Here is a 25,891-nt window from a genome sequence, read left to right on the forward strand (position 1 = left end):
GGATCTTCATTCTTTGCTAAAAAGCTACGTTCCGGAGAAAGTAGGACTTCCCTGTGGGAAGGAATTGAATATGATCCGGATCCCTGGATAAAGCCGACAGTTCTGAAATTCTTGCTCCTGAAGCTAAGCTTAATAAAAATAGGGTTTTTTCTTAAGAGCATTATAAACGAGCATGTGTGCATTATCGGTTTCTGAAGCAGTTTTAGAACATCGTTTAAGAACCATGAAACTGACGAAGGCCTTACAGAAGGCCTAAGTCTAGCACATGCCTTAGGAATAGACGAGAAGTAGGAATCCGTCAAGTCTATGTTGAATCCAAATTGAAATATCTTTTTCAATGCTGACTTGTTTGTCGTAATCGTGCTAGCTGCTAAACCTTTTTCAAATAAGGATCTGAAAAAGGATATAGCTGAATTAACTGTCATGATTCTAATATCTGATTCTCTCAGGAAGATTGCTAACTTTTTGACAGCAGCATCATACTGTCTCAAAGTTGAATCCCTTTTATCGGATTCCAAGAAGAGAATATTCTGAGGGTCAATATTCGCATCTCTTTTTGCCGCAAACTTCATGAAATCCATAAAGTTAGGGTTTTGAGAATCCCTGAGGAAGCGAACACAGTCTTCGTTTGTACTGACTGGGAGAGCCTGGGATTGGGGATCCGAAGAGGACGAAGGCCCAGCTCCAGAATTAGAGGATACCAGTTGCTCTTCGGCCAGTCTGGGGCTACTAGAGCCACTTGACCCTTGAATGTCCTGAGTTTGTTTAATACTTTCATGAGAAGATGCACTGGAGGGAAGACATAAATCTTCTTCCAGTTGTTCCCAGTCTAGAGCCAGGGCGTCCGTGGCATAGGCCAGAGGGTCCAGGTTGGGGGCTACATAACACGGTAGTTTGTGGTTCGCTTGAGATGCGAAGAGGTCCACCTGTAGCCCTGGAACTCTTTGAAGGATCCATTGGAACGAACTGTTGTCCAGTGACCATTCCGACTCTAGGGCTGATCGGGATAGGGCTTCTGCTATGACGTTTCTCACTCCAGCTATGTGAGTGGAGGAAAGATGCCAACTGAACTTGTCTGCCAGGGAGAAGATGGCTACCATGACATGATTTAGATGACGTGACTTGGAGCCTCCTCTGTTTATACAATGTACTACCACTGCGCTGTCCAGGACTAGCTTTATGTGGGAGTACTTTGGTGGGCGCAACCTTTTTAGAGTCAAGAACACTGCCATTGCCTCCAGTACGTTTATATGGAACTGACGGAACTGAGGTGACCAAGTCCCTTGGACCTGTTTGACCTGGGAATACCCTCCCCAACCGCTTAAGGACGCGTCTGTGTGGATGGTGATCCCTGGTGGAGGGAACTGAAGGGGTACTGACACTGACAAATTCTTGACTTTCGCCCACGGCCGAAGTCGATTCTTTAGAATCAGAGGGACTGAGGATAGTCTGTCCTGGACCTGACATTTGCCCGCGAGCGCCAGATTCTGGTAAGGTCTTTCAGTTTGGCTTTCATTAAGACGTTCGTCACTGATGCAAACGGAGAGAACCCAGGATCCTTTCCTGAGCTCTCCTTGACGCTAGTTTGTGACTTAGAAATTGCTTGACTGACTTCGCTATTTCTTTCCTTTTGGCTGATGGGATCGACAGAGTGTGGGAGGATAGATTCCATTGAATGCCCAGCCACTGAAAGTTTGACTCTGGAGTGAGTCTTGATTTGGTCCTGTTTATTTTGAAGCCTAGATATTCCAGGAACTGAATCACTTTCAGTGTAGCTCTGTTGCATTCCTCGACTGTTGGAGCCCAGATCAACCAATCGTCGAGATACGCTACTACCATAATCCCTTGTGTCCTGAGTTGTTGCACTACCACTTCCGCTAGCTTCGTGAACACTCTGGGTGCCACGTTGAGTCCGAAGGGAACTACCTTGAAGGAGAATGTCTGGTCTCCTATCTTGAAACCCAGATACGGACGGAAGTGTCTTGCAATAGGGATATGATAGTAAGCGTCTGTAAGATCGATAGAGGTGGTGACGGCCCCACGGGGAAGTAAGGTCCGCACCTGTGAGATCGTGAGCATCTTGAAACTTGTCGCAGCGGATGGGCTAAGTTTTAAGCGGGACAAGTCTAAGATTACCCTTCTTTTTTGTGAGCCTTTTCTTTGGCACGCTGAACAAGCGACCTTGAAATTTTAATCTCTTGACTCTCGCTATAGCTCCTTTCTGAAGGAGGTCCTCTGCGTACTCTGTCATTCTTTGGAAGGAAGTTGACGGAAAGGTCTGCTGGAGGTGGGTTCGTCACCAGCTCCAACCCAGACCTTTTGACACTATGCTCTGAGCCCATTCGCTGAAGTTCCACCGGTGTCGAAAGTGAAACAGCCTCCCTCCTACCTGAAGTTCTTCATTGGTTCTGGTAACCGCCTCGGCCTCCTCTGAAGTGCTTTTCCCTATTAAAGGGGCCTCCCGATCCTCTCCCACGAAAGGAACGCTTACCTCTGCCTCCCTTACCCGAGCGGTCATACTTCTGTGAAGCTTGACTCTCGAAGGCTTGATTGTAGCTGGAGAGATGGCGTAAGAGGTGGAGGGGCTGAGGCTGAGGGGATATCACATAAATTGGCTGTGATTGACCTTTAGAAGTGGAAGGTTGGGCTGCCTGCACTAATGGTACCGCTGGAACTTGCTGAGGAAAGCGTGGTTGCTTTTTCTGGTAAGGATGGAAACGCCTGGGTTTCCTCTGTCCCTTACCTTTAGGTGTTAGGTCTTGCCTCCTCTTTAGCCGTAAGGCCCCAACGGTCCTTAAGGCTCTGGTTCAACCTCGTAGCCTCTGACTGGACTTCCTTTACCATAGCTTCTGGGAAGAGATCTGCTCCCCAGATGTTAGACGAGAGTAACCTATTCGGCTCATGCCGAATGGTTGCCTCTTGTAGGACATGCTTCCTACAATTCGTTCTAGCAGTGGCAAACTCAAACATATCTGACTGTACCGTTTGAGTCAGGGCTTTGGTCATGAGCTTAAAAATCGGTTCTGATCCATAGGCCATGGTTGCTACCTCGGACATAGCCATAGAGTTAATTGATCTGGCTAGTCGCGATTTCGCGTCAAATTCAGCCTGAATAAGGCTATCTGGAAGCCTGGGTAGCTTTTCACCAAACTGCTCCATAGCACAGTCCGGTTTTGAGTTTGCCAGCTGAGAAGGTGTTCGGCAAGTCTTCCCACAATTCTCCAACTGAGGGGAGTAAACGGAGAAGTGGGATCTGCTTCCTTCAACTGAGGTATGGGTTCTCCCTTCTGGGCCGCTGGGATGGTCGACCTCGCGATCTTGGTCAGGAACGGGAGCGGGGTACTTTCATCCATTGTGAAAATGGTAAAGGACTCTTAAAAGGTTGTATCTTGGTATTAGACAATCCATGTCCTCTAAACACCTGAGCCATTCTCTTGAGCCTGGTCTCGTGAATAGAGGACTGTCTCCTTTGGTACCCTATCGTCCCGAACCATGGCTGAAGGTGTGAGCCTTGCGTAGCCTATGAACGGAGGCTGGAGGTCTTCCGGGTAGAACTCGAAGTCCTCTATTCTTCGAGTCCCAAATTCCGGTATAGAGATGAGACCGTCCTGGAAGGGGGCGTATGACGCTACTCTCCATGGGTTGTTCATAGAGAACGGAGGTAGCGAGTCATAGGGAGGAAGCTGAGTTCCACTTGTATTGGAAAGTGGAGGAGAGGCTAGAGGAGCTTCTCTTAGCCCCGGGCTATAATGGAGTCTTGGGAAGTAATCCTATCCGACAAACGAGAGATCATTTGTTCCATGCTACTCTTTAGGGACCCAACCAGGTCGCCCACCTGTTGCAACAGGCCAGCATTGGAGTCCAAAGCCGGAGCTGCTGCGGAGGTGGAAGGGTGGCTCTGAATCGGAACCAAGGGTAGCGGAACTGGTGACTCTGCCGGAGTGCGAGATCTCTCTCTGGAGGATTTACTCCTCGAGGACTTAGAGCCGGAGCTAGAAGCTTTAGACCTGTCTGCTCCGGGATTCCCAGCCGGAGACTTACGGGAGGAGGATGAAGCTGAGGTCGTCTTCTTAGACGACGATGACGTCTTAGTCAAGGTCATCACTGCTTTACTCTTGACCTTAGGTCTAACCGAAGCGTCAGGAGGAGATATAATTCATCACCCGTAAAGCCTTGGAAGGATGGAGAGGTTGCAGGAGTAGAAGAAACAGTTACGCCCAAGGGAGACCCTTGGGTGTCCACCGTACCTACCTCGACCAACAGGTCGTCTACACCTACCATAGGTTCAACATTAATATCTAGAGTCGCGACGTCTGTGGAGATATCCTGGTCTTGATCAGTTAATGAGGCAGCCAGCTGTTGTTGGATGAAGGCGATAGTCGGGGCCGGGCCTCTACTGGGTCGACGTATCCTGTCGCCTTGCCTCCGGGGAAGATTAATACCAGCCAACCGTTTCTCCAGGATGTAGGGCATACCCTTGGCGGCGTTCTTCCCAAAACCGCCGACCCAGGCCCGCAGGGTAGCCAGTGCGGTATCCCTCACTGCCGGCGCCTGGAAGAGAGGGCGTAGATTAGATTTAAGAATCTCTTAAAACTAAACTTAAAGTATAACTTAAACTAGATGCCTTAAGTTAAAATGAATGATGAAAACTTAAGCACTAAAAAAGAAGCGGAGCAGCTACTGGAGATGGAATACTTACCCCGTCCAAAAGCTGGCTCACCAAGTCGTAACATATGGTACACGTCTCATGGTACCAGACCTGGATGTCCCCGTGCAAAGTCGCGCATGGAGCATGGGACCGGCAAACTTCGTGTCCACATGGGTCCTGAAGTGTGGCGGCGCATCCCGGATGCTCACAGTTGGTGGCCTGTAAGTGGGAAGACACATGAGTATCTTAAAGAGTAACACTTACAGACTAAAGGACAGAAGAACTCCGTTGCATGCCGGAGCTCGGAAAAAAATTTGGGCATAACCCCTCCCTGCATCGCCTGAATAGGCTATAATCCCGGAGAGATCCGGTAAGACATGTAAGGGAGGGGGGATGGTTTTAAGGTACTTAAGATAAAACTATAGTTAATCTAAACACTTAAACCTAAAACACAAACGAACCGGACCAAGTCCAGTGCGTAGCGGAGTGTAGTAACTCAGCAATACGGTAAGGTTAGCAGTGACCCCCTGTATGTTCCGGTCCACTCTACGGGTGGGCCTAACATCTTTCCACTGGATACCAGGACTCCGGTCAGGAAAGGAGCCCTAGTAAGGTGGGAAAGGGCGAGAAGACATACAGGCTCGAACTAGCACGAGCGACCAGGTAGCAACGGAGGGGGGAAAGGAAAAGGCCAGTACCCCCCACTACGTTACCACCCGGCCGGACCGAGAAGCCGGAGGGGTCGAGTCCAGTCTGGGTCTGTCCCGACTCCCTAGCCCCTCCGCCTGGGGGGAGAGAGGGAGGCAGGCTCGGGTAGAATGAGCGAGCATGGGCAGACCGACCCACCCCGCCCGACTCTATGGAAGAGCGGGAGGGGGGGGAAGGGTGACTGGGCAGGCGTTCTGGCTGTCTCGTGATCACGTAGTGAACCACGAGGCGGTAAGACCAACATAAGACAACTAAGCCTAGGACAAACCAACTGATCAGAGAGAGGCTATCGGAAGCAACTGAACTGAAAAGCGGTAGCATATAGGCCCACTGGGCCGAAACCAACTGATCAGAGAGATGCTATAGGGAAGCAACCGAACTGATGAGCGGTAGAATAGGCTCAATGAGCCAGGGCCTAGGCTAAGCCAGACGCCTAACCTAACTATAACAATACATTAAATAAATAAAAATGAAAGAAAGAAAACAATATAGCAGGAGAAAAAATCCAGGAGTGTACGACCTAACCCGAAAGCAAGTCTACACTCAAAGCTAGTCGGAGGCCGATACTAAGAGCCGGGACTAGGGTCTGGATAGAAGAAGCCTACATAAGGTAAAAGACATGCATGCATGACAAACCTGAGTAGACAGAACCATAAGAAAAGCGGATAACTAATATAGAGCGTACGTAGAAAAGGGGATGTTCTAGGTATGGGAGACCAAGAACGAACCCACCACGAGGCAGAACCATGCTGCCATGCTTCCGACCCAGAGATCGTATTTATACCTAAAAAACGGCAAATACTGTCTCAGGGCCGGAAAAAACCAACTAACCATAAATACTGAGTACTTAACTTAGCTGCTGCGATAGCTGCAGCTCCATTATAGATAAATCCAACGAAAGGGCACAAAAAACACCGAGAGAAAAATATCACGTGTGACTCGTGTGCGCTAACTGAAAAGGATGGCCACCAGAGGCGCAGCAGTCGGCAGCATGGATGGAGTAGTAGTAGTACGAGCTGCTCACTCTGTGGGTCGGCTCCCCTCTTGGAGGGTTTTGTAGTGGGAGATTTCTATTGGCATTTGGCTCGTGGTAGTGGTCTCACTCGCCTAGTGTTCATACCGACACCCTCCTGGAGGGTGAGCGAGTCGTTTATACTGACCTTTTTCTTTATTTTATTTATTCTCTGGTATGTGTTAGTACATTTACCCTAGAAATAATAGATTAAAGGATATTTCGCGCAGCGACACGAGCTGAGCCCAGAAAAACCTTACTTTTAATGCTTTGGGTGCATTCAAAACTATGTAAACTGCATTCTTATTGCATTTTTCATCCAAAAACCTTCAAATATTGATTATTTTGCATTTTTGGTGTCATATTTGTTCTGCCAGATTAGTGTTGTAGGCGTCGTAACCCTGGAAATGATTTCTGATGAATATAATTGAAAAGCGCCTTAACCTCGGAGCGTCGTAAGCCGAACCCGTCGTAACCGGGGACTGCCTGTATTGCCAGGGATCTTTGCCTAGGAGAATTGGCACCTCCACCTGCACTTCACTAACACCACTCACTATATGCTCCATAAGAGCTTTCACTGACTCAAGTGTGACACAGTTTTCACTAACAGTTCAAACTTGCAAACGAACTTACGCTCCAGGTTGGCAATGGCGTTGGGGGTCGGGAGCAAGGGAGCTGGGAAAAGGATCAGATGGAACGGCTGAAGAACTGGGAATGGGTGAAATCACAGGCACAGATAAAATAGGAACATCAACCAAGACCTAGCAGACCTCTGACTAGCTATAGCTTTGTCTTGTTTAACAGTAGCTTTCCTCTGTCTATCCCTTATTAACTTTGACAGATGAGTATTTTAAGTCTTCCATTGCTTAGGATCCCAGCCCTCACATTCAACACAGGACTTCTCCAACAAGCATACTTCCCCACTGCACCTCGTACATACTGTATGTATGTAAATCATACGTACCCAGCTGAGGTTAACCTCGTATTGCAACCTTTACTGGAATAACAAGTGCTAGTGTGCTTGTTTCAGACATCGTCGTGCAAACAAGTCGGTCAACAAAGTCCAAATAAGTAAAAAGTCACATTCAGTAAGTCACAATTCATGAAAATCAAGGATTTATCTAAATATCTATCTAAATAAATTGCAAAAAGGCTACTGAAAGCATAATACTTCACCAAATCATTAGAACTAGGAAACCAGCTAAGTACTGTAAAAATCCCAAAATACAATTGCTGCTCACAACCTTGTCAGGGCTAGTTACCTATGCCATAACAAAAGAATCGCTACAATTAATTTCAAATTTTAGCTGCCAATACTAGAACCTGATAGCTATGTAATTACTTGGTAAGTTACTTATATAAAACTGTATTTTCAACATCAGCCTCTATATAACAGCAACATAACCTAACTATGAGACGAGTTTACCTTAGTTCCATAAAAGACTTACTGATTGTGTTGTAAAAATTACTGTGCACACTTGTGAACTTGTAACTTCAAAGAGCTGCTGAAACAACATGAAACTAACTCTCAAAAGTACAATAGAGTAATACCTCAAACATTCATGGGTTAAGGTTCCAGAACCCGTTGTAGATCAGGAAGAATAATGAAAGTTTGGTATGAGTCACTAAAAATGCTAATAAATGGTTATTTCTAGAGTTTAAACCCTAAATATGACCCAAAGCATGCTCCCAAAGCACTTTAATTTCATTTAAAAGTTAGCTTAATACATTACCCTTAAAAAAAGAAAAAACTGTAATAAGACTCCGAACTACTCTACAGTATCACCTAACGGGTATTTGCTACACTAACGCATTTACGGTACAGTATACTAATGTTACCCCTATACTAATTCATTGGCAATCACAGTAAGGGAAACCAAACTCACTAGGAAGGTAAACTTCATACGTCACAGAAGTCATAAAACGATACAATTCAATCAAATAAAGAAAACGTGTAGCTATCTGTGAAAAAATTGCGGATGCAAATTAGTTAGGTTCCAATTAAAAATGTAGCAAATCCAGAAACGCGAAAGCACAAGGTATGACTGTACTAGTAGATTTTAATCTTTTTATCTCCTGTTTTTAGTCACTACACTGCACTTTAAATCTGTATGGGAAAATGACCAGCTACAAAAGATATAACTCTAAACTGAATAGAGGCAGTCCCTGGGTTACGACGGGGGTTCCGTTCTTGAGATGTGTCGTACGCCGAAAATCATCGTAAACCGGAACAACGTCAAAAATCCTAAGAAAACCTTACTTTTAATGCTTTGGGTGCATTGAAAACTATGTAAACTGCATTCTTATTGCATTTTTCATCAAAAAACCTTAAAATATTGATTATTTTGCATTTTTGGTGTCATATTTCATCTGCCAGATCAGCGTTTGTAGGCGTCGTAACTCTGGAGCATGCGTCGTAACCCTGGCAATAATTTGGCTGATTAATATAATTGAAAAGTGTCGTAACCTCGGAACGTCGTAAGCTGAGACCGTTGTAACCCGGGGACTGCCTATGATAAAATTATGTATATCCTGACTCCTGTGCCATATTTCATTTATTATATCTGCAGATTTGACCTTCACATTTTACTTATATTTAGAAGCAATTTAGTGTAACAAATAGGAGATAATTCACATTTTACATTTAGAGTACTCACCATCCCATTCTGCAGGCATTGAATCTTGATCGTACTTCATATCAACAGGTGGGACATAAAATCTTTTTGGATATCTCTTTCCTCTTGATGGATCTGTCAAATAATAAAGTATGGTAGATATAGATGTCTTAAAAATATATCTCAGACAACTGGGCTCTTGTAGATGCAAGATAGTAATTGAATTATCATTATGCAGTAATACCAATTGAGATTCAAGATTGAGGATATGGGAAAGGCGAGCAAAACAGTCACTATGGATGCAATCCTGAGAAGATGAACAAGATCATTAATGTATAACATGGATGAAAATGTTATTGTTATAATACAATTAAGTTTGTTCATGCTTACCTGGCAGATATTATATAGCTGTATTTTCTGAAGTCCGACAGAATTTCAAACTCGCGGCACACGCAGTGGTCGGCCAGGTGGTAGTACCCATTCCCGCCGCTGGGAGGCGGATATCAGGAACCATTCCCATTTTCTATTCATATTTTATTAATGCCACTGTCTCCTGAGGGGAGGAGGGTGGGCACTCTAATTATATATATCTGCCAGGTAAGTATGAACAAACTTAATTGTATTATAACAATAACATTTTGTTCATGCTACTTACCTGACAGATATATATATATATAGCTGAATCCCACCTTCAGATGGTGGGAAGAGACAAAATAGGATTTATAGGAAACTTAAATTAAGTAGATGATGTATATCTTGGTTCCTCACCTGTTAGCAAAGTAGACTCTGTGATTACTGTCACTTAAGCCTGCTTTTGCTTAATCAGAGTTGCCAGCCAGGTGGAGACCTGTAGTGCTGGTGCGCTCTGGATGATCTGTCAACAGGGACGTGACCTCAACGTGACAAGACCATTGAGCCATACATATGAGGGCAACGAAGCAACTGACCACCACCTGACCAACTATCCAAAGACCCCTTGAACACTAAAATGTTATTGGTTATTATACAATTAAGTTTGTTCATACTTACCTGGCAGATATATATATAGCTGTATTTTCTGACGTCCGACAGAAATTTCAAAACTCGCGGCACACGCAGTGGGCGGCCAGGTGGTAGTACCCATTCCCGCCGCTGGGAGGCGGATATCAGGAACCATTCCCATTTTCTATTCATATTTTTATTAATGCCTCTGTCTCCTGAGGGGAGGAGGGCGGGCACTTTAATTTATATATATCTGCCAGGTAAGTATGAACAAACTTAATTGTATAATAACAATAACATTTTGTTCATGCCACTTACCTGACAGATATATATATAGCTGAATCACACCTTCGGATGGTGGGAAAAGACAGAATAGGATTTTTTGGGAAACTAAAATTAAGTAGATGATATACATCTTGGTTCCTTACCTGTTTGCAAAGTAGACTATGTGATTACTGTCACGTAAGGCTGCTTTTGCTTAATTACAGAGTTGCCAGCCAGGTGGAGACCTGTAGTGCTGGTGCCGCTCTGGATGATTCCTGTCAACGGGTGCGAGACCTCAGCGTGACAAGATCATCGAGGCCATACAAATGAGGCAACGAAGCAACTGACCACCACCTGACCAACTATACACAGAAACCCCTTAAAACTAACTAACGGATGAGATCTTCACATAAGACTGTCCCACACCAAAAACACAACAAACCTAACTTAACCTAACTAAGGAATAGGAAAGAGCTACTTCGGACCCCAATACTGTGTCCGCAGAAACGTATGGCCCCCAGTGCATTACATCGTCATAGATCGTTCTCACATCCCTTAGGTAATGTGAGGCGAAGACGGAGTTGCTCCTCCAAAAGGTACAATCGAGGATGTCCTTGATTGACATGTTCTTTTGGAAGGCAAGAGAGGTAGCGACGGCTCGTACTTCGTGCGCTTTTACTCGGAAGAGGCTCAAATCAGTCTTCTGGAAAGATGAATGAGCCTCCCGAATGGTGTCCCTTAGAAAGAAAGCCACAGCATTCTTCGATAAAGGTAACTCCTGGCCTCCTCTTCCCCTCACAGAGCACCAGAGGTTTACCTGAGGGACCTCCTAACCTCTTTAGTTCTATGCCGACGTTACGAACTTGAGAGCCCTTACCGGGCAAAGGACTCTCTCTGGTTCTTGGCCCACCAGACTTGACATACTCCCTTGATCTCGAAAGTCTTCGGCCAAGGGTTCGAAGGATTTTCATTCTTCGCCAAGAAAGATGGGTTCAACGCGAGCAGACAGCATTGTCCCCTTTGAAGCCCATTAAACTTGCTAAACGCTTGAATTTCACTAACTCTCTTAGCCGTCGCAAGAGAAGTTAGGAAAAGAGCCTTCCTTGTCAGGTTCCGAAGAGACGCTGTCTGAAGCGGTTCGAAAGTGTTCGACATAAGGAATTTCAGGACTACATCCAGATTCCATGAAGGGGGTCTCATTTGGGAGGAACCTTCGAGGTCTCGAAAGACTTCAAAAGGTCATGAATATCCTTGTTGTCAGACAGGTCTAGGCCTCTGTGCCTAAAAACCGCTGACAACATGCTTTTATATCCCTTGATGGTAGGGACCGCTAATTTCTGCACATTTCTGAGAAATAGCAGAAAATCAGCTATCTGGTTCACAGAGGTCGAGGAAGAGGAAACTCCCTCCTTTTACACCATGCCCTGAAGGAAGCCCACTTCGACTGGTAAACAGCTCTTGTGGAAGCACGTCTCGCATGTGCGATTGCTCTCGCAGCTGCTTTCGAAAAACCTCTCGCTCTGGCCAACTTTTCGATAGTCTGAACGCAGTCAGACTCAGAGCGGAGAGGTTTTGGTGAAACCTTTTCGAAGTGAGGCTGTTTGAGTAGATCTTTCCTCCAGGGCATGTCCTTGGAAAGTCTACAAGGAAAGACATGACCTCTGTGAACCATTCTCTCGCTGGCCACATCGGAGCGATCAGGGTTAACCTTGTCCCTTCCGAGGCCGCAAACTTCCTCATGACTTCCCCCAGAATCTTGAATGGTGGGAAGGCATATAGGTCTAGGCCCGTCCAATTCCAAAGCAAAGCGTCTACCGCGATTTGCTTCTGGATCAGGGACTGGGGAGCAGTAAAGAGGAAGTCTCTTGTTCCTTGACGTTGCGAATAAGTCGACCAGTGGACGTCCCCACAGCGTCCACAGGTCCTCGACAAACGTCCTCGGTGCAAGGTCCATTCCGTCGGAAGGACTTGGTTTCGACGACTGAGAAGGTCTGCCCTGACGTTTTGCACTACAACCTGCAATGAATCTCGTCAGGATCGTTACCTCTTTCCTTTTTGCCCACAGCAGAATCTCTCTCGCTAGGGAGTACAACGTTTCGGAGTGTGTTCCTCCCTGGTTTTTTAAATAAGCGAGTGCTGTGGTATTGTCCGAGTTTATCTGAACAATCTTGTTCTCCAAACTCTTCTCGAAGAACTGCAGGGACAGAAATACTGCTGCCAGTTCTTTGACATTTATATGCCAGGCTACCTGTTCCCCTCTCCAGGAGCCTGACACTTCCTTCCCCCCTAGTGTTGCTCCCCATCCTGTGATGGAAGCGTCTGAAAACAACACTAGGTCGGGGCTCAAAAGACTTAGGGACACGCCCTCTTGAAGCTTCTGAGGGGTCCAACCACCATCTTAGGTGGTTCTTGATCGGAATCGATATTCTCAATACTGCATTGAGATCGTCTTTGGCCTTCCACTCGTCTGCCAAGAAGAATTGGAGAGGCCTGATGTGCAGTCTTCCCAAGGAAAACAAACCTTTCCAGCGAGGAAATGGTCCCCAGCAGACTCATCCATTCCCTCGCCGAGCAAGTCTCTTTCCTTAGAAAGGCTGAGATCTTTTCTAAGCCTAGCCGCTGACGTTCCTGGGACGGAAACGCTCGAAAAGCCACTGAATCCATCTGAATCCCCAGATACATGATGGACTGTGTTGGGGTCAGATGCGACTTTTCGAGGTTGACCAGAAGTCCCAGGGACTTCGCTAAGGCTAAAGTGAACTGCAAGTCCTTCAGACACTTCTCTCTCGACGACGCTCTGATCAGCCAGTCGTCGAGGTATAGGAAACTCTTATTCCCGAAGAGTGTAGCCACCTCGCTACGTTTCTTCATACAATACTGTGAACACCATCGGAGCCGTGGTCAGTCCGAAGCACACGCTCTGAACTGCCATACTTTGTTGTTCAAGACAAATCTTAGATACTTTCTTGAAAGAGGGTGGATCGGGATGTGGAAGTACGCGTCCTGCAAGTCCAAGGATACCATCCAGTCCGCCCGGTCTCAACGCTCCCAGAACAGAATGAGGTAGGCGTCTCCATCGTGAATTTGATCTTTTCCACGAAAAGATTGAGCCTGCTTACATCTAGAACTGGACGCCAACCTGACGACTGCTTTGGTACTAGGAAGATTCTGTTGTAGAAACCTGGGGACCCCAGGTCCGCGACTTGTTCCACCGCTCTTTTTTCGATCATCTGCTGAAGGAGATCGAACAAGACTTTCTTCTTTTCTCCTTGGTAGGATGGAGAAAGGTGTCTTTGGGAGTCGTATAAAGAGGAGGAAGATCTAAAAAGGGGATCTTGTACCCCTGCTCCACGATCCTGAGGGACCAAGAGTCCGTGTCTCTCTCTCACGCACGCTCCCGCAAAATACTTCAGTCTGGCTCCGACTGGTGTCTGAAGGACATACTTTTCACTTGGAAGGCTTTGGCTTAAAAGAAGCTCTTCCTCGTGAAAACCCTCTCCCTCGAGGAGCTGCTCTCGAGGGGGGAGACCCCACGAAAGGGCTTTACTTTCTTCGGCGGACGAACTGCAGCCGAAGAGGTTGAAGGTACGGCCGACGTCTTGTAGACTGGGCCAAAAAGATCCTGAGTAGCCTTCTCTTGTAAGCTGTTCGTCAGGTCCTTTACCAAAGTCTGGGGGAAGAGATGGTTCGAAAAGAGGCGGGAAAACAAACAAATCCGCTTTCTGAGCTGGCGTCACCGAACGAGCTGTGAAGTTGCACAGCAAAGCTCTCTTTTTTAACAAAGCTGTTCCAAAGTGAGATACGAGCTCTTCCGAACCATCCCTGAACGGCTTTGTCCATACACCCGGAACGCTACGCTGGACAGCTCCCCCAGACCTAAGAGATTCTGGGCTTCTCGCTTGCAAATCCAGAACTCCCAAACACCAGTCAAGGAAGTTGAAGACTTCCAGCGTCCTGGCAGACCTTTCAAATGAATGGCATGTCCCCTCCGACGCGGTCCAAGTTACCTTGGCAGAGGGTAAAAAGGCGACCTCCTCTGTAAGTCTACAAGGCTGGAGAAATCTCCTTGAGCCGAAGAAGGGATACGAACTCCCACTTCGTCTTTGGTCCTATACCAAATGCCCCCCCTTTTCCACTAAGTCTAGTAGGAGGCAAGGCGAAGGGTCGTTCTTGCCATTGGTCTCTCCTTCTTATCATCCAATCCTGGAGCTTCTTGAAAGCACGTTTCGTTGATAGAGAAGTTTTCATCTCTACAAACTCCGGGATTTTCCCAGTTTTCGATGAAGAAAACTGTGAAGGAGGAGACTTGGGAGCTGCGGGCTGAAATTTGTCCTCAAAAGAAGAACGCAAGAGTCTAACTAGAACTTTATAGTCCGAGATAGAAGGCTGTAGCAGTTCCTCTTCACCCGATTTCAGCCGAACTACCTAGTTCTACCTTCTTCTCTAAACGGAAGAGGAGAACGTCTGTCAGAGAAGGCGTCCTATTGGCGGGTCTTAGCAAGATCAAAGGACCCCTATCCTTGCAAGATGCAGCCTTATTACGGCTGTCTTCTTTATGACGCTTACTACTCGTTGATGGTAGAGCGTCCTGAGGAGGACGAGCGTCTTCAGCGCCTTCCGCGGCAGTTCTCACCTGCCCGAGAAGCGCCTTACATCTCTTCGCTGGCATACGTGCCTGAGCGCGTAAAAATAGCGTCTGGGGGTAAGACTTCTTGTTCAGAATCCCCAAAAACGTCTTGAAAGGAGGCCTGAAACGTCCCTGGCGAGCTTCCTGCCAAGCGTCCTGTCTAGCGTCCTTGAGAGCGTCCTGCCGAGCGTCCTGTGTGCGTCCCTGGAGCGTCCTGGCGAGCGTCCTGACGAACGTCCTGCCTAGCGTCCTGCCAAGCGTCCTGACGAGCGTCCTGCCTACGTCCGCCAAGTCCTGACGAGTGTCTGACAACGTCCTTGACCGAACGTCTTGCCGAACGTCCTTCCGAGCGTCCTCGTACAGAGCGTCTTCAAAAGCGTCCTGTCGTAACGTCCTTCTATAAGACGAACGAGATCGGCGAATCGCTGAAGGAGAAGCGATCGGCGAACGAGACGCAGTAGGTGAAGGAGACGGAGACTGCTTAGTCCTCTTGACAGGCAGTCTAAGGTCCTTCCTCCGCTTAGGCTCGACTGCTGCTGGGCGAGTCCTCTGAGCCATAAGCGAGGATAGCTGGTCCTGAAGGGACAAAAGAATGTTCTTCGTCGGAGAAGAATGAGCAGAGGAAGCAGGACTGGTCCTGTGAGAAGACGAGGGGCGAGGGACGCCTCCTTCCTTCTCACAGGAACAGCTACCTGTTTCTCAGGTATACGCGCCTGTGCGCGCAACCTAGCGTCCTCATCGGAGGAGATCCTACCTCTCTTCTGAGGCGGAAAGACATCATAAGCGTCTTCCGACGAAAGCGGCGAAAGAGGACGTGAAGCGTCCTCCGCAAGAAACGTCCTCTTTAACGGACGAGAGTCTCTCCGAGCGCTCCACCCCTTGCGCGGGGAGGACGCTTCGGAGGACGAGAAGCACTCCTTCATGACGCGTGCTCGTGCACGGTCCTTGGCAGCCTGGGTCTTTGCTACATGGTCTGCCGAAGGGACGCCAAGATCGGTGGGAAGCCCCCGTAACCCTCTTGCGGCTTTCGACATACCTCCTCCCTGGGTCTTGGGAGTCTGATAGAGGTCTAGGCCCTAGAGGCATTATGGGGGGCCGATCTGACGCCCCCTCCACAACACTGGGCACGATCACACACTTGCACCGAGCCAGTTTCTAAGGCTTTCACTTTGGTCTCCAGAGTGCGAAGAGATCCAAAATCATAGAGAGAGAGCATCCGCTCCTCCCGACACAGAATCAGAGCCCGAAGGCAACACAGGTTTAGGGGTTGTAAACACTACAGGTGTTAGAGCAGGAGAAACGTTAGTCTTACCTTTGGAAGAACCACTCCTTGAGGAAGACCTCCTGATCCTATCGCGCTCCAATTTAAGGCGATAGGACTCATATGCTCTCCATTCATCATCAGTCAATTTCTCACATTCATTGCACCGATGATCAATCAAACAATTAAGCCCCCTACAACTCATACATACTGTGTGGGGGTCTACCGATGCTTTCGGTAGCCTCACCTTACAATCACACACACTCTGAAACTCACAACACTTGATCCAGACATATCTTATAGAGAAAAGTCAATCCAAAATCAAAAACGGTCCACTATCGCGCATGCCAATTCACAATCCAATTCAATACCAAAAAATCAATCAGATACTTAAAAGCGAGTCAATTTCCAAAAAATCCTGAGCAGAGGTCTGTAAACAGATGTTTACTGACCGGCGACAGAAAAAAATATGAATAGAAAATGGGAATGGTTCCTGATATCCGCCTCCCAGCGGCGGGAATGGGTACTACCACCTGGCGCCCACTGCGTGTGCCGCGAGTTTTGAAATTTCTGTCGGACGTCAGAAAATACAGCTATATATATCTGTCAGGTAAGTGGCATGAACAAACTAAGGGATGGGAGATCTTCACACAAGACTCACCACAAACCTAAAAACACAACAATAAAAACTAACCTAAACCTTAACTAAGGGATAGGTGAAAAGAGCTACCTCCAGCCCCCAAGACTGTGTCTGCAAGAAACGTATGGCCCAAGAGAATTACAGTCGTCATAAATCGTTCTCACATCCCTTAGGTAATGTGAGGCGAAGACAGAGTTGCTCCTCCAAAAGGTGCCATCAAGAATTTCCTTGATTGACATGTTCTTTTGGAAGGCAAGAGAGGTAGCGACAGCTCTAACTTCGTGAGCTTTCACTCGTAACAGGCTCAAATCAGTCTTCTGGCAAGATGAATGAGCCTCTTTAATGACGTCCCTCAGAAAGAAAGCAACAGCATTCTTAGATAAAGGTAATTCTGGTCTCTTCACAGAGCACCAGAGATTACCTGAGGGACCTCTTACCTCTTTTGTTCTATGCACATAGAACTTGAGAGCCCTGACCAGGGCACAGGGCTCTCTCTTGGTTCTTGGCCCGCCCCCAGACTTTGATATACCCTTGATCTCGAAGCTTTTTCCGGCCAAGGGTTAGAAGGATTTTTCTCATTCTTTGCCAAAAAAGTTGGGCTCAAAGAGCAGACAGCGCTTTTGTCCCTTTGAATCCCACTAGATTACTAAAAGCTTGTACAGGCGGTCCCCGGGTTTACGACGGTTCCGGCTTACGACGTTCCGAGTTTACGACGCTTTTTCTTAAATATTCAATGGAAAATCCGTCCTGGGTTACGACGCTTGTCCGAGGTTACGACGCTGACGCTTCCGACGCTCCGAGTTAAACGACGCTTTTAAAAAACGCATGCTATGATAAAAATCCTTTATAGTTTAGCACAGTATATAATAAAAATATGTTTTTGGTTACATTACAACAAAAATTTTGAGGTTATGATGATTTTTGACACTTTTTTTTTTCGTATTTTTTTAATTTTTTTAGTGACGCCGCATATGCGGAACTAGTTTGCGGGCGAATGAATACACTAGCTTGGGATGCGCAGTTTAAAACAGTCCAAAAGCGCAAATATAATGAAAAATCATTGCTTGTTTCCAGTACATAATTAAAAAAAACTAAGTTTCTGGTTAGATTACAACACAAATTCCTAGGTTACGACGTTTTGTTATGCTTTTTAACGATACCTCATATGCAGAACTAGTTTTTGAGCGGAGGTGCATAAATTAATTAACGCTATTAAACTGTATGTAAATTGACCGAACAACGACCTCGGACGGTCGAGGACGCCAAGCGTAACAATACGAAAGGACGCCACTTCAATCGCGTGTCTGCCTGAAGTTCAGTCGGTTTTGTGTGCTAAGACGTTTGCTGAAATTCCTTGCCATTTTCGCAAATTTACAATGGCTCCTAAATGCCAAGTACTTTCCTCCGATGATAGTTTCATCCAAGAAGAGGAAGGTCATCACGATGGAGGTCAAATATGACGTGGTAAGCGTTCGGAGAAGGGAGAAACTAACACCGAAATAGGCCGTTCTTTAGGCTTGAGCAGGACCACGGTGGTAACCATTGTGAAGGACAAGGAACGTATTCTGAAGCATGTTAAGGATGCTGCACCGATGAAGTCAACGGTGATAAACGAGAAGCAACGTAGCCAGAGCATTGTTGAAATGGAGAAATTGCTCATGATCTGGCTGGAGGACCAGAAACCAGCGACGTGTTGCCGGTGAGCTTAAGTGTGATCCAGGAGAAGGCTAGAGCGCTGCATGAGGCAGTAGTGAAAAAGTTTGGCGAAGGCAGTGCTGTGGTGAATTTCCGCGCGATTGAGAGGTTGGTTTAACCGTTTTAAGGCTCGTGCAAATTTTGCATAATGTGAAGCTGCAAGGTGAAGCTGCTAGTGCTGATAGCGAAGCAGCAGAAAGTTTTCCAGGTGGTTTGGCTGAGATAATTAAGGATGGTGGTTACACGGCTGACCAAGTCCTTTGAATGTGGATGAGAGGGTGGGATTATTTGGAAAAGAATGCCTAATCGAACGTACCTTTCCAAGGAGGAGAAGTCAGCACCTGGCCATAAAGCTGGAAAGGAGCGAACTGACTTTGCTGTTTGGGGCCAATGCAAGTGGTCATTTGAAACTGAAGCCCTTGCTGTGTATTTGGCCGAGAATCCCAGGGCTTTCAAGGGCATTTTCAAGAGTCAACTCCCTGTGATTTGGAAATCAAACAAGAAGGCTTGGGTTACCTTAATGGTCTTCGAAGATTGGTTCAATGACCATTTCGTGCCAGCGTGGAGCGGTATTTGACTTCGAAGGGTCTGCCTTTTAAGGCCCTCTTAGTCCTGGACAATGCCCCTGGTCACCCTTCAAATTTGAGCGACATGCATCCTAATGTGAAGGTGGTGTACCTCCCACCCAATACCACATCGCTGATACAGCCAATGGACCAGGGAGTAATAGCTAATTTTCAAGGCTTACTACCTTAGAAGGACCATACGTTTTGCTTTGAGGGCCATAGAAGCTAACAAGGAGTTGACACTGAAGCAATTCTGGAAGGGCTACAACATTGCTGATGCAGTGAAAAATATTGCAAGTGCTTGGGACGAGGTGAAGACGACCACTTTAAATGGGCCTGGAAGAAACTGTCCACAGTTTTGTGCACAGTTTTGAAGGCTTTGACCAGGCAGAAGACGTCGAGGACTGTGACGAGAAGATCGTAGGGCTAAGCAAGAGGCTGAAACTAGATCTTGAACCTGATGATGTAACAGAGCTGCTGGCTTCCCATGGAGAGGAATTGTCTGCAGAGGACTTACTTGAACTTGAACAACAAATGATTGAGGAAGAGGAGGCGGCACCAGAGCCAAAAACCCAGGTCATTAACTGTGAAAGGCTTGTCAGAGGGTTTTACTCATCTGGAGAGAGCCTTGGCTTCTTTTGAGCAGAAGACCCTAACGTTTCTAGGTTTGACAAAATCAAGAGAGGAATCATGGATTTGGTGACTTTCTACAAGGAGACCTGAAGGAGAAGCAGACGAAGAGAAGTGTGCAGTCCAGGCTTGACACTTTCTTTCACAAGTCTCCAGTACCACCACCTCCCACTCCTAGTCCTGGTAAGGAATTCTGAACTGTTTTACTAATTTATGTGTTTTACATAGTGTACATATTCAAATGTGTTAATTTTTTAATGTAACAACTAAATGTAAGAGTAAATTGTAACTTCATTAATTTTCATCATTTGTAATTTTATTGCAGAAGTGGTGAGTTCCAGATCCCCCTGTACTACTGTGACAGTTCCAGATCTCCCTGTACTACCTGTGACAGTTCCAGATCTCCTGTACTACCTGTGACAGTTTCCAGATCCCCCTGTACCTGGACCCTCTGTATCAGCCCGCCCACCTGTACGTGTACAATCAGGTAAGCAATTTCATTTTTCTCATTTTCATGTTGGAAATTGTTTACACCCTACATACATACGTACACTAACTTACATAGTGGTACAATGTGTTTGATGTTGCATAACCTTATTATTTTTTTTTTGTTCATTTCAGACCCCTTGATAGTGACAGTGACCCAGATGACCCTGAGCCTTTCCATGGTTTTGATGCCTCGCCCTATACATCAGGTAAGGAATCCTTAACAAATTTGTATATGGGTTTTATAAATTGCTAATAGAAATTTTATTAAAGTTGTACATATGCTACAATTACATCCACCTTATAATATATTATGTACCCTATCATTCTTTCCAGATCTAGATGTTCCCTCATCAGTTGATACGAGTATCACCTCTCCAGAGCCCAAATCAGTTGATACGAGTAGTATCACCTCTCCCATTCCGTTCAGGTAAAAGAATTCTTCATTTTTTATATTGAACATACGTATTACACACTACATATGTCAAACAGTAATAACATGTGCAGTAGTTTACAGTAGTAGTAACTATCATTTTATATATTTTTTATCATTCCAGACTCCCAAGCACCTGCCCATCCACTCCATAGCCCAGCCACCCACTCTCAGTGTACCATATGGCCATCCCAGTAAGCAAGCCAACCACTAGAATTTGGTAAGGAAATTTTTTTTTTATTTTTTTTTAATTAAGTTTTATTATTACATATGTAATAACCATGTTATGTATGTAACATACATACTATAATCATATGTATTACATTATCATTCCCAGACTGGCATGCACCTGTGACTTACATAAACCAGACCTCTACATAGCCTACATGTCTTTATTTTGCTGAAAGTAAGGAATTCTCAGTTGTGTTTAATGTTTGCATACGTACAATAAATTTTGTACAACCTAAGTGGTTACATACTGTCCTTTAATATTAATTCTTCATTCCAGACTGCCCATCATCCTAGCCTGTTATCTGTGATAAAGCACACTGAAGTTAGGTTTGGAATGCATCCTTATCATGAATGCTCTACACCTCCACCTCCATCTCCCACAACCTAGGTAACAGCTTTGAGACTCACTAAAAGTTGGTAAGTTATGTAAGGAATTTCTAAATTAAGTTTTATACTACATGTTATTATGTGATATTAAAACCACTGTATGGTGCATTATTACTGTATGTAACTTACTCTGCATAGAGGACTTACTGACAAAATTATTTTTTGTACATTCCAGAGTCCCCTGAATGATGTAGGCTATGGGGCCACATAAGACTTTGTCCATCCAGGGTTACATTGAACGACCAACTTTAAACTAAAAGTAAGGAATTAATTAACATACATTAACTCTTTTAGTACTCTTGATATATCTACCAGTAAAATTAACATATTTGCATTCACAACTTTCTGTAGTGTATATTTTGTACACTAATTTTGTTACTTTTTCCTTCCAGAACCAACATTTTTTCACACAACTCCAGGTTGTTACTAACAAATTACTACAAGTGTCATCAAGGGATAACTACAAGTAGAAGCACCATTTTTGAATGCAAAAAAAACCCTTCAGGAAAGTATATGTATCAAATGTAAACATGTAGTGTAACAAAGTATGAACAGTAAGGTTTTTTACATACAGTAGTATTACTACGTACATAAACTTTTTTTTACAGGAATTTCCAACCAAGTTTGATTATGTACATACATGTTATAAACCACTGTACGTATGGTTCTGTATGTAACTTACTAACACACACATGACTTAACTTTGATACTTTTTTGGTACATTCCAGAAAACCAGACCCCCACCCCCTCCATGATGCAGGCTATGGGGCCACATAAAACTTTGTCCAGGGTTACTACATAACATAGACACGACAACTGTAAACTATGTACTACTGTACTAAAGGTAAGGAATTATACATAGTAGTAAACATACATTAAGTAAGTTTTTATACGTACATACTAAAAAAAAGTGACCAAGATCTCTCACATGGGATAAGTGATCAAGGTCCCTCATGGAATTACATACATACTGTACACTCCCTGCTGAACAGGGGGTGTAGACCAATCATTTACAATATGCATACCAGTTGATATTAAACCACTGTATGGTGCATATTACTGTATGTAACTTACTATGCATAGAGTACTTACTGACAAAATTATTTTTTGTACATTCCAGAACCCCCTGAATGATGTAGGCTATGGGGCCACATAAGACTTTGTGCATCCAGGGTTACATAGCACGACAACTTTAAACTAAAGGTAAGGAATTAATTAACATACATTAACTAAGTTTTATACATGTTTATATATGTATATTAAACCACTGTATGGTGCATATTACTGTATGTAACTTACTATGCATAGAGTACTTACTGACATACTAATTATTTTTTGTACATTCCAGAACCCCCTGAATGATGTAGGCTATGGGGCCACATAAGACTTTGTGCATCCAGGGTTACATAGCATGACAACTTTAAACTAAAAGTAAGGAATTAATTCACATACATTAACTTTTTTACTCTTGATATAACTCAAAGTAAGGAATTATAAACTAAAAGTAAGGAATTAATTAACATACATTAACTCTTTTACTCTTGATATCTATAATTTACATATTGCATTCAGGACTTTGTGTAGTATTTTGTGCTAATTGTGTTATACTTTTACCTTCCAGAGCTACCAGACTGGGATTTTAGTGTACTCCAGGATCTACCAAAGGATTACATACGTACTACGTAGTGTACAGTGCATAATAGTGTTTAGTGTATAATCTAACCTAAGGATTAAGTGTAGTACATTGTGCTTTATAGTGTCACAAGAGTTTAATAAAGAATTATACCTTCAAGAACCATCCTTTGCCATTGAAATAACCACACTACACATCATGCAATACTTGCATGTCACACAGGTAAGGTCTTCTAACTTTTTTCTTAGTTTAAGGCTATTTCCAAGTGTCGTTCCGGCTTACGACGATTTTCGGCTTACGACGCGCCTCAAGAACGGAACCCCCGTCGTAACCCGGGGACTGCCTATTTCACTAACTCTTAGCTGTCGCCAGAGAAGTTAGGAAAAGAGCCTTCCTTGTCAAGTTCCGAAGAGACGCTGCTTGAAGAGGTTCAAAAGAACTCAACATTAAGAACCTAAGAACCACGTCGTAAGCCGGAACATTGTCAAAAATCCTAAGAAAACTTTACTTTTAATGCTTTGGGTTCATTGAAAACTGTGTAAACTACATTCTTATTGCATTTTTCATAAAAAAAACTTCAAATATTGATTATTTTGCATTTTTGATGTCATATTTCATCTGACAGATCAGTGTTGTAGGCGTCATAACCGTGGAAATAATTTCTGATGAATATAATTGAAAAGCGCCTTAACCTCGGAACGTTGTAAGCCGAACCTGTCGTAACCCGGGGACTGCCTACAGATTCCCGGTGATTTATGGTGCTTACGGCGCCAACTTTCGGTTAATGGTGCCGATAACCGATTCATAGCACCCTCGTTTACATATGTTATGGTGCCATAACTCAATTATAGGCACCTGATCGCAACTCGGCCTGTTATGGCGCCATAAAGCGCAGATTTTATGGGGCTAGACAACCGCCCTTAAACCAGATCGCCATTCACCGAGACCGCCAATAACCAGGCAGTCGACAAGCGTCCTTAAATTGGATCGCCATTCACCGAGACTGCCGATAACCAGGGAATGCCTGTATGTAACTTTACAGAATATGGACAACACCCTTATTGTATTCTTCAATTCAGTGGACCACAACAGGAAACCTCCTAACCTAACGTCAGATTCCAGGTCCTTACCTATCACTAAAACCCCACCTAGGTGGCTATTTCATTATCATAGCCAGGGAGTTTAGTCCCCTTGCCCCTCCCCCTAATCCAATTTGGGATACTAGGTCCTTTTCCTATGCTTAAAATAACAATTTGTCGGAAATTGTATTTTTCCTAACTATACAAATCTGAGGTCCTTTAACAATAGGTCATAAGCTTCGAACAAGGGGGTTCGGTAGTTAACTACTTGTCCGGCAGTTGGCAATCAGCTCGACTGCGAGGAGAGGAGTCACTTTGCTTTAGGCCCAGGAAACGCAGAGTGAGGGGTGGCATGAGGTGGGACTATATGTAAAGGATCTCAGGTTTGTATAGTTAGGAGAAATACAATTTCCGACAAATTGTTATTTGTTCCGATACGTATACAGACCCTCGTCCTTTAACAATAGGAAGACTCACTTCTTCGTGGGTGGAATCTGAGTCTTATGAACAGACTGGTGTTCGTCCTACCTTGGTTCCCTCCCTGGTCGTAGGAGCAGAGGGAGGGATCCTAGCCTCTGCCCAGCTGATCAGGGTGTGCACCACAGATCAGTGGTCAGACTTCTGGACCAAATTTATAAGAGGGAGGCAAGCATACCTCTTATAAATAGCAAAAGGCAAGAACTAGTTCCTACTTCAAGAGCCAAAATGAAGTCATGGGTTTGTCTCTTGTTGGCTTCCACTCCCCCACCTTGTTGGGGAGTGGCGGATAAACACTCCTATCCCTACTGAAAAGGATAGGATGGAGCTCAGTTGTGTAGCTTACCTGCATCGGCCTCCTATTCAGCGTAGTGACGACCGTGGCCCTCTGCCCACAGGTAGAGGAAAAGAACGAAGGAGGAAGAGAAGCCAATCACACTCTCTTTCACTGGTCCATTCATGCAGTCACACAAGGATGCGATGCTGTTCTGTCCGCTCGGTGCTGGGTAGACTACACAACTTGTTGAGCAGCCACCACGGGTTCCAAGGAAAAAGTCTCCAAGGACCTGTGGGCAATATCCCGAAGGTAGAATGAAGTGAAGGTGGTCTGGTTGGCCCAAACCCCTGCCTTCAGAACCTGCGCCAGGGAGAAGTTCTTGCGGAACGCAAGGGTTGGACCAATAACTCTGACTTCGTGGGCTCTCGGACAAAGGGTACAGGTGTTGGCACTACCATCCGTGTCGTACGCCCTCCTGATCACCTCATGCAGCCAGAAAGAAAGTGTTCTTGGAAACTTCTTTCTTGGTAACCCCGGTGCTAACGAAGAGACATCGACACTCAGGCCTGAGGTGCCGAGTTCTCTTCAGATAGCGCTGTAGCGCCCTCACAGGACAAAGCAGCATCTCATCCCACATCATTATCGGTGAAATCCTTCAGGGAGGGGATCGTGAAAGACTCGAACTGGTCGTCAGGGACTGAAGGATTCTGAGTCTTCGCTACGAAGTTCGGGACAAAATTGAGCGTCACGGATCCCCACCCCTTGGAATGCTTGACGTCGAAGGAAAGACCATGAAGTTCCCCTATTCTCTTCGCCGATGCCAGGGCCAGCAGGAAGAGGGTGTTCTTGATGGTTCAGATCCCTGTCTGACGACTCTCGGAGTGGCTAGAAGGGTCTGCGAGTCAAACCCCTAAGGACGAGAGTCACATCCCACCCCGGGGGCCTGAGTTCCCTGGGTGGGCAATTCCTCTCGAAGCTCTTCATCAGGAGGGAGATCTCGAAAGAAGAGGAGATGTCCACACCTCACAGTTTAAGGACTAGGGCCAGGGCGGCTCTGTATCCTTTAACTGCAGAGACGGAGAGGAGCTTCTCTTGGCGAAGGAAGACGAGGAAATCCGCTACCTGCTGAAGAGTGGCTCTGAGAGGAGAGAGACCCCGTCCACGACACCAATCACAGAAGACGGACCACTTCCCCTGGTACACAGCTGCAGAGGACTGTCTGAGGTATCCAGCCATCTCTG

General features: G+C 45.5%; 1 protein-coding gene across 1 annotated transcript in view; it reads right to left on the reverse strand.

The window, feature by feature from the left end:
* Window positions 1-25,891, reverse strand: part of LOC135220277 (NADH dehydrogenase [ubiquinone] 1 alpha subcomplex assembly factor 2-like) — a 66,986-nt gene that overhangs the window by 16,189 nt on the left and 24,906 nt on the right. The window contains exon 2 of the mRNA XM_064257536.1: window positions 9,026-9,118. Within this exon, the coding sequence (XP_064113606.1) occupies window positions 9,026-9,118 (93 nt within the window). The remainder of the gene's footprint in view (window positions 1-9,025; window positions 9,119-25,891) is intronic.

The sequence above is a fragment of the Macrobrachium nipponense genome, chromosome 1 (genome assembly GCF_015104395.2).
Source record: "Macrobrachium nipponense isolate FS-2020 chromosome 1, ASM1510439v2, whole genome shotgun sequence".
In the NCBI taxonomy this organism is placed as follows: Eukaryota; Metazoa; Arthropoda; class Malacostraca; order Decapoda; family Palaemonidae; genus Macrobrachium; species Macrobrachium nipponense.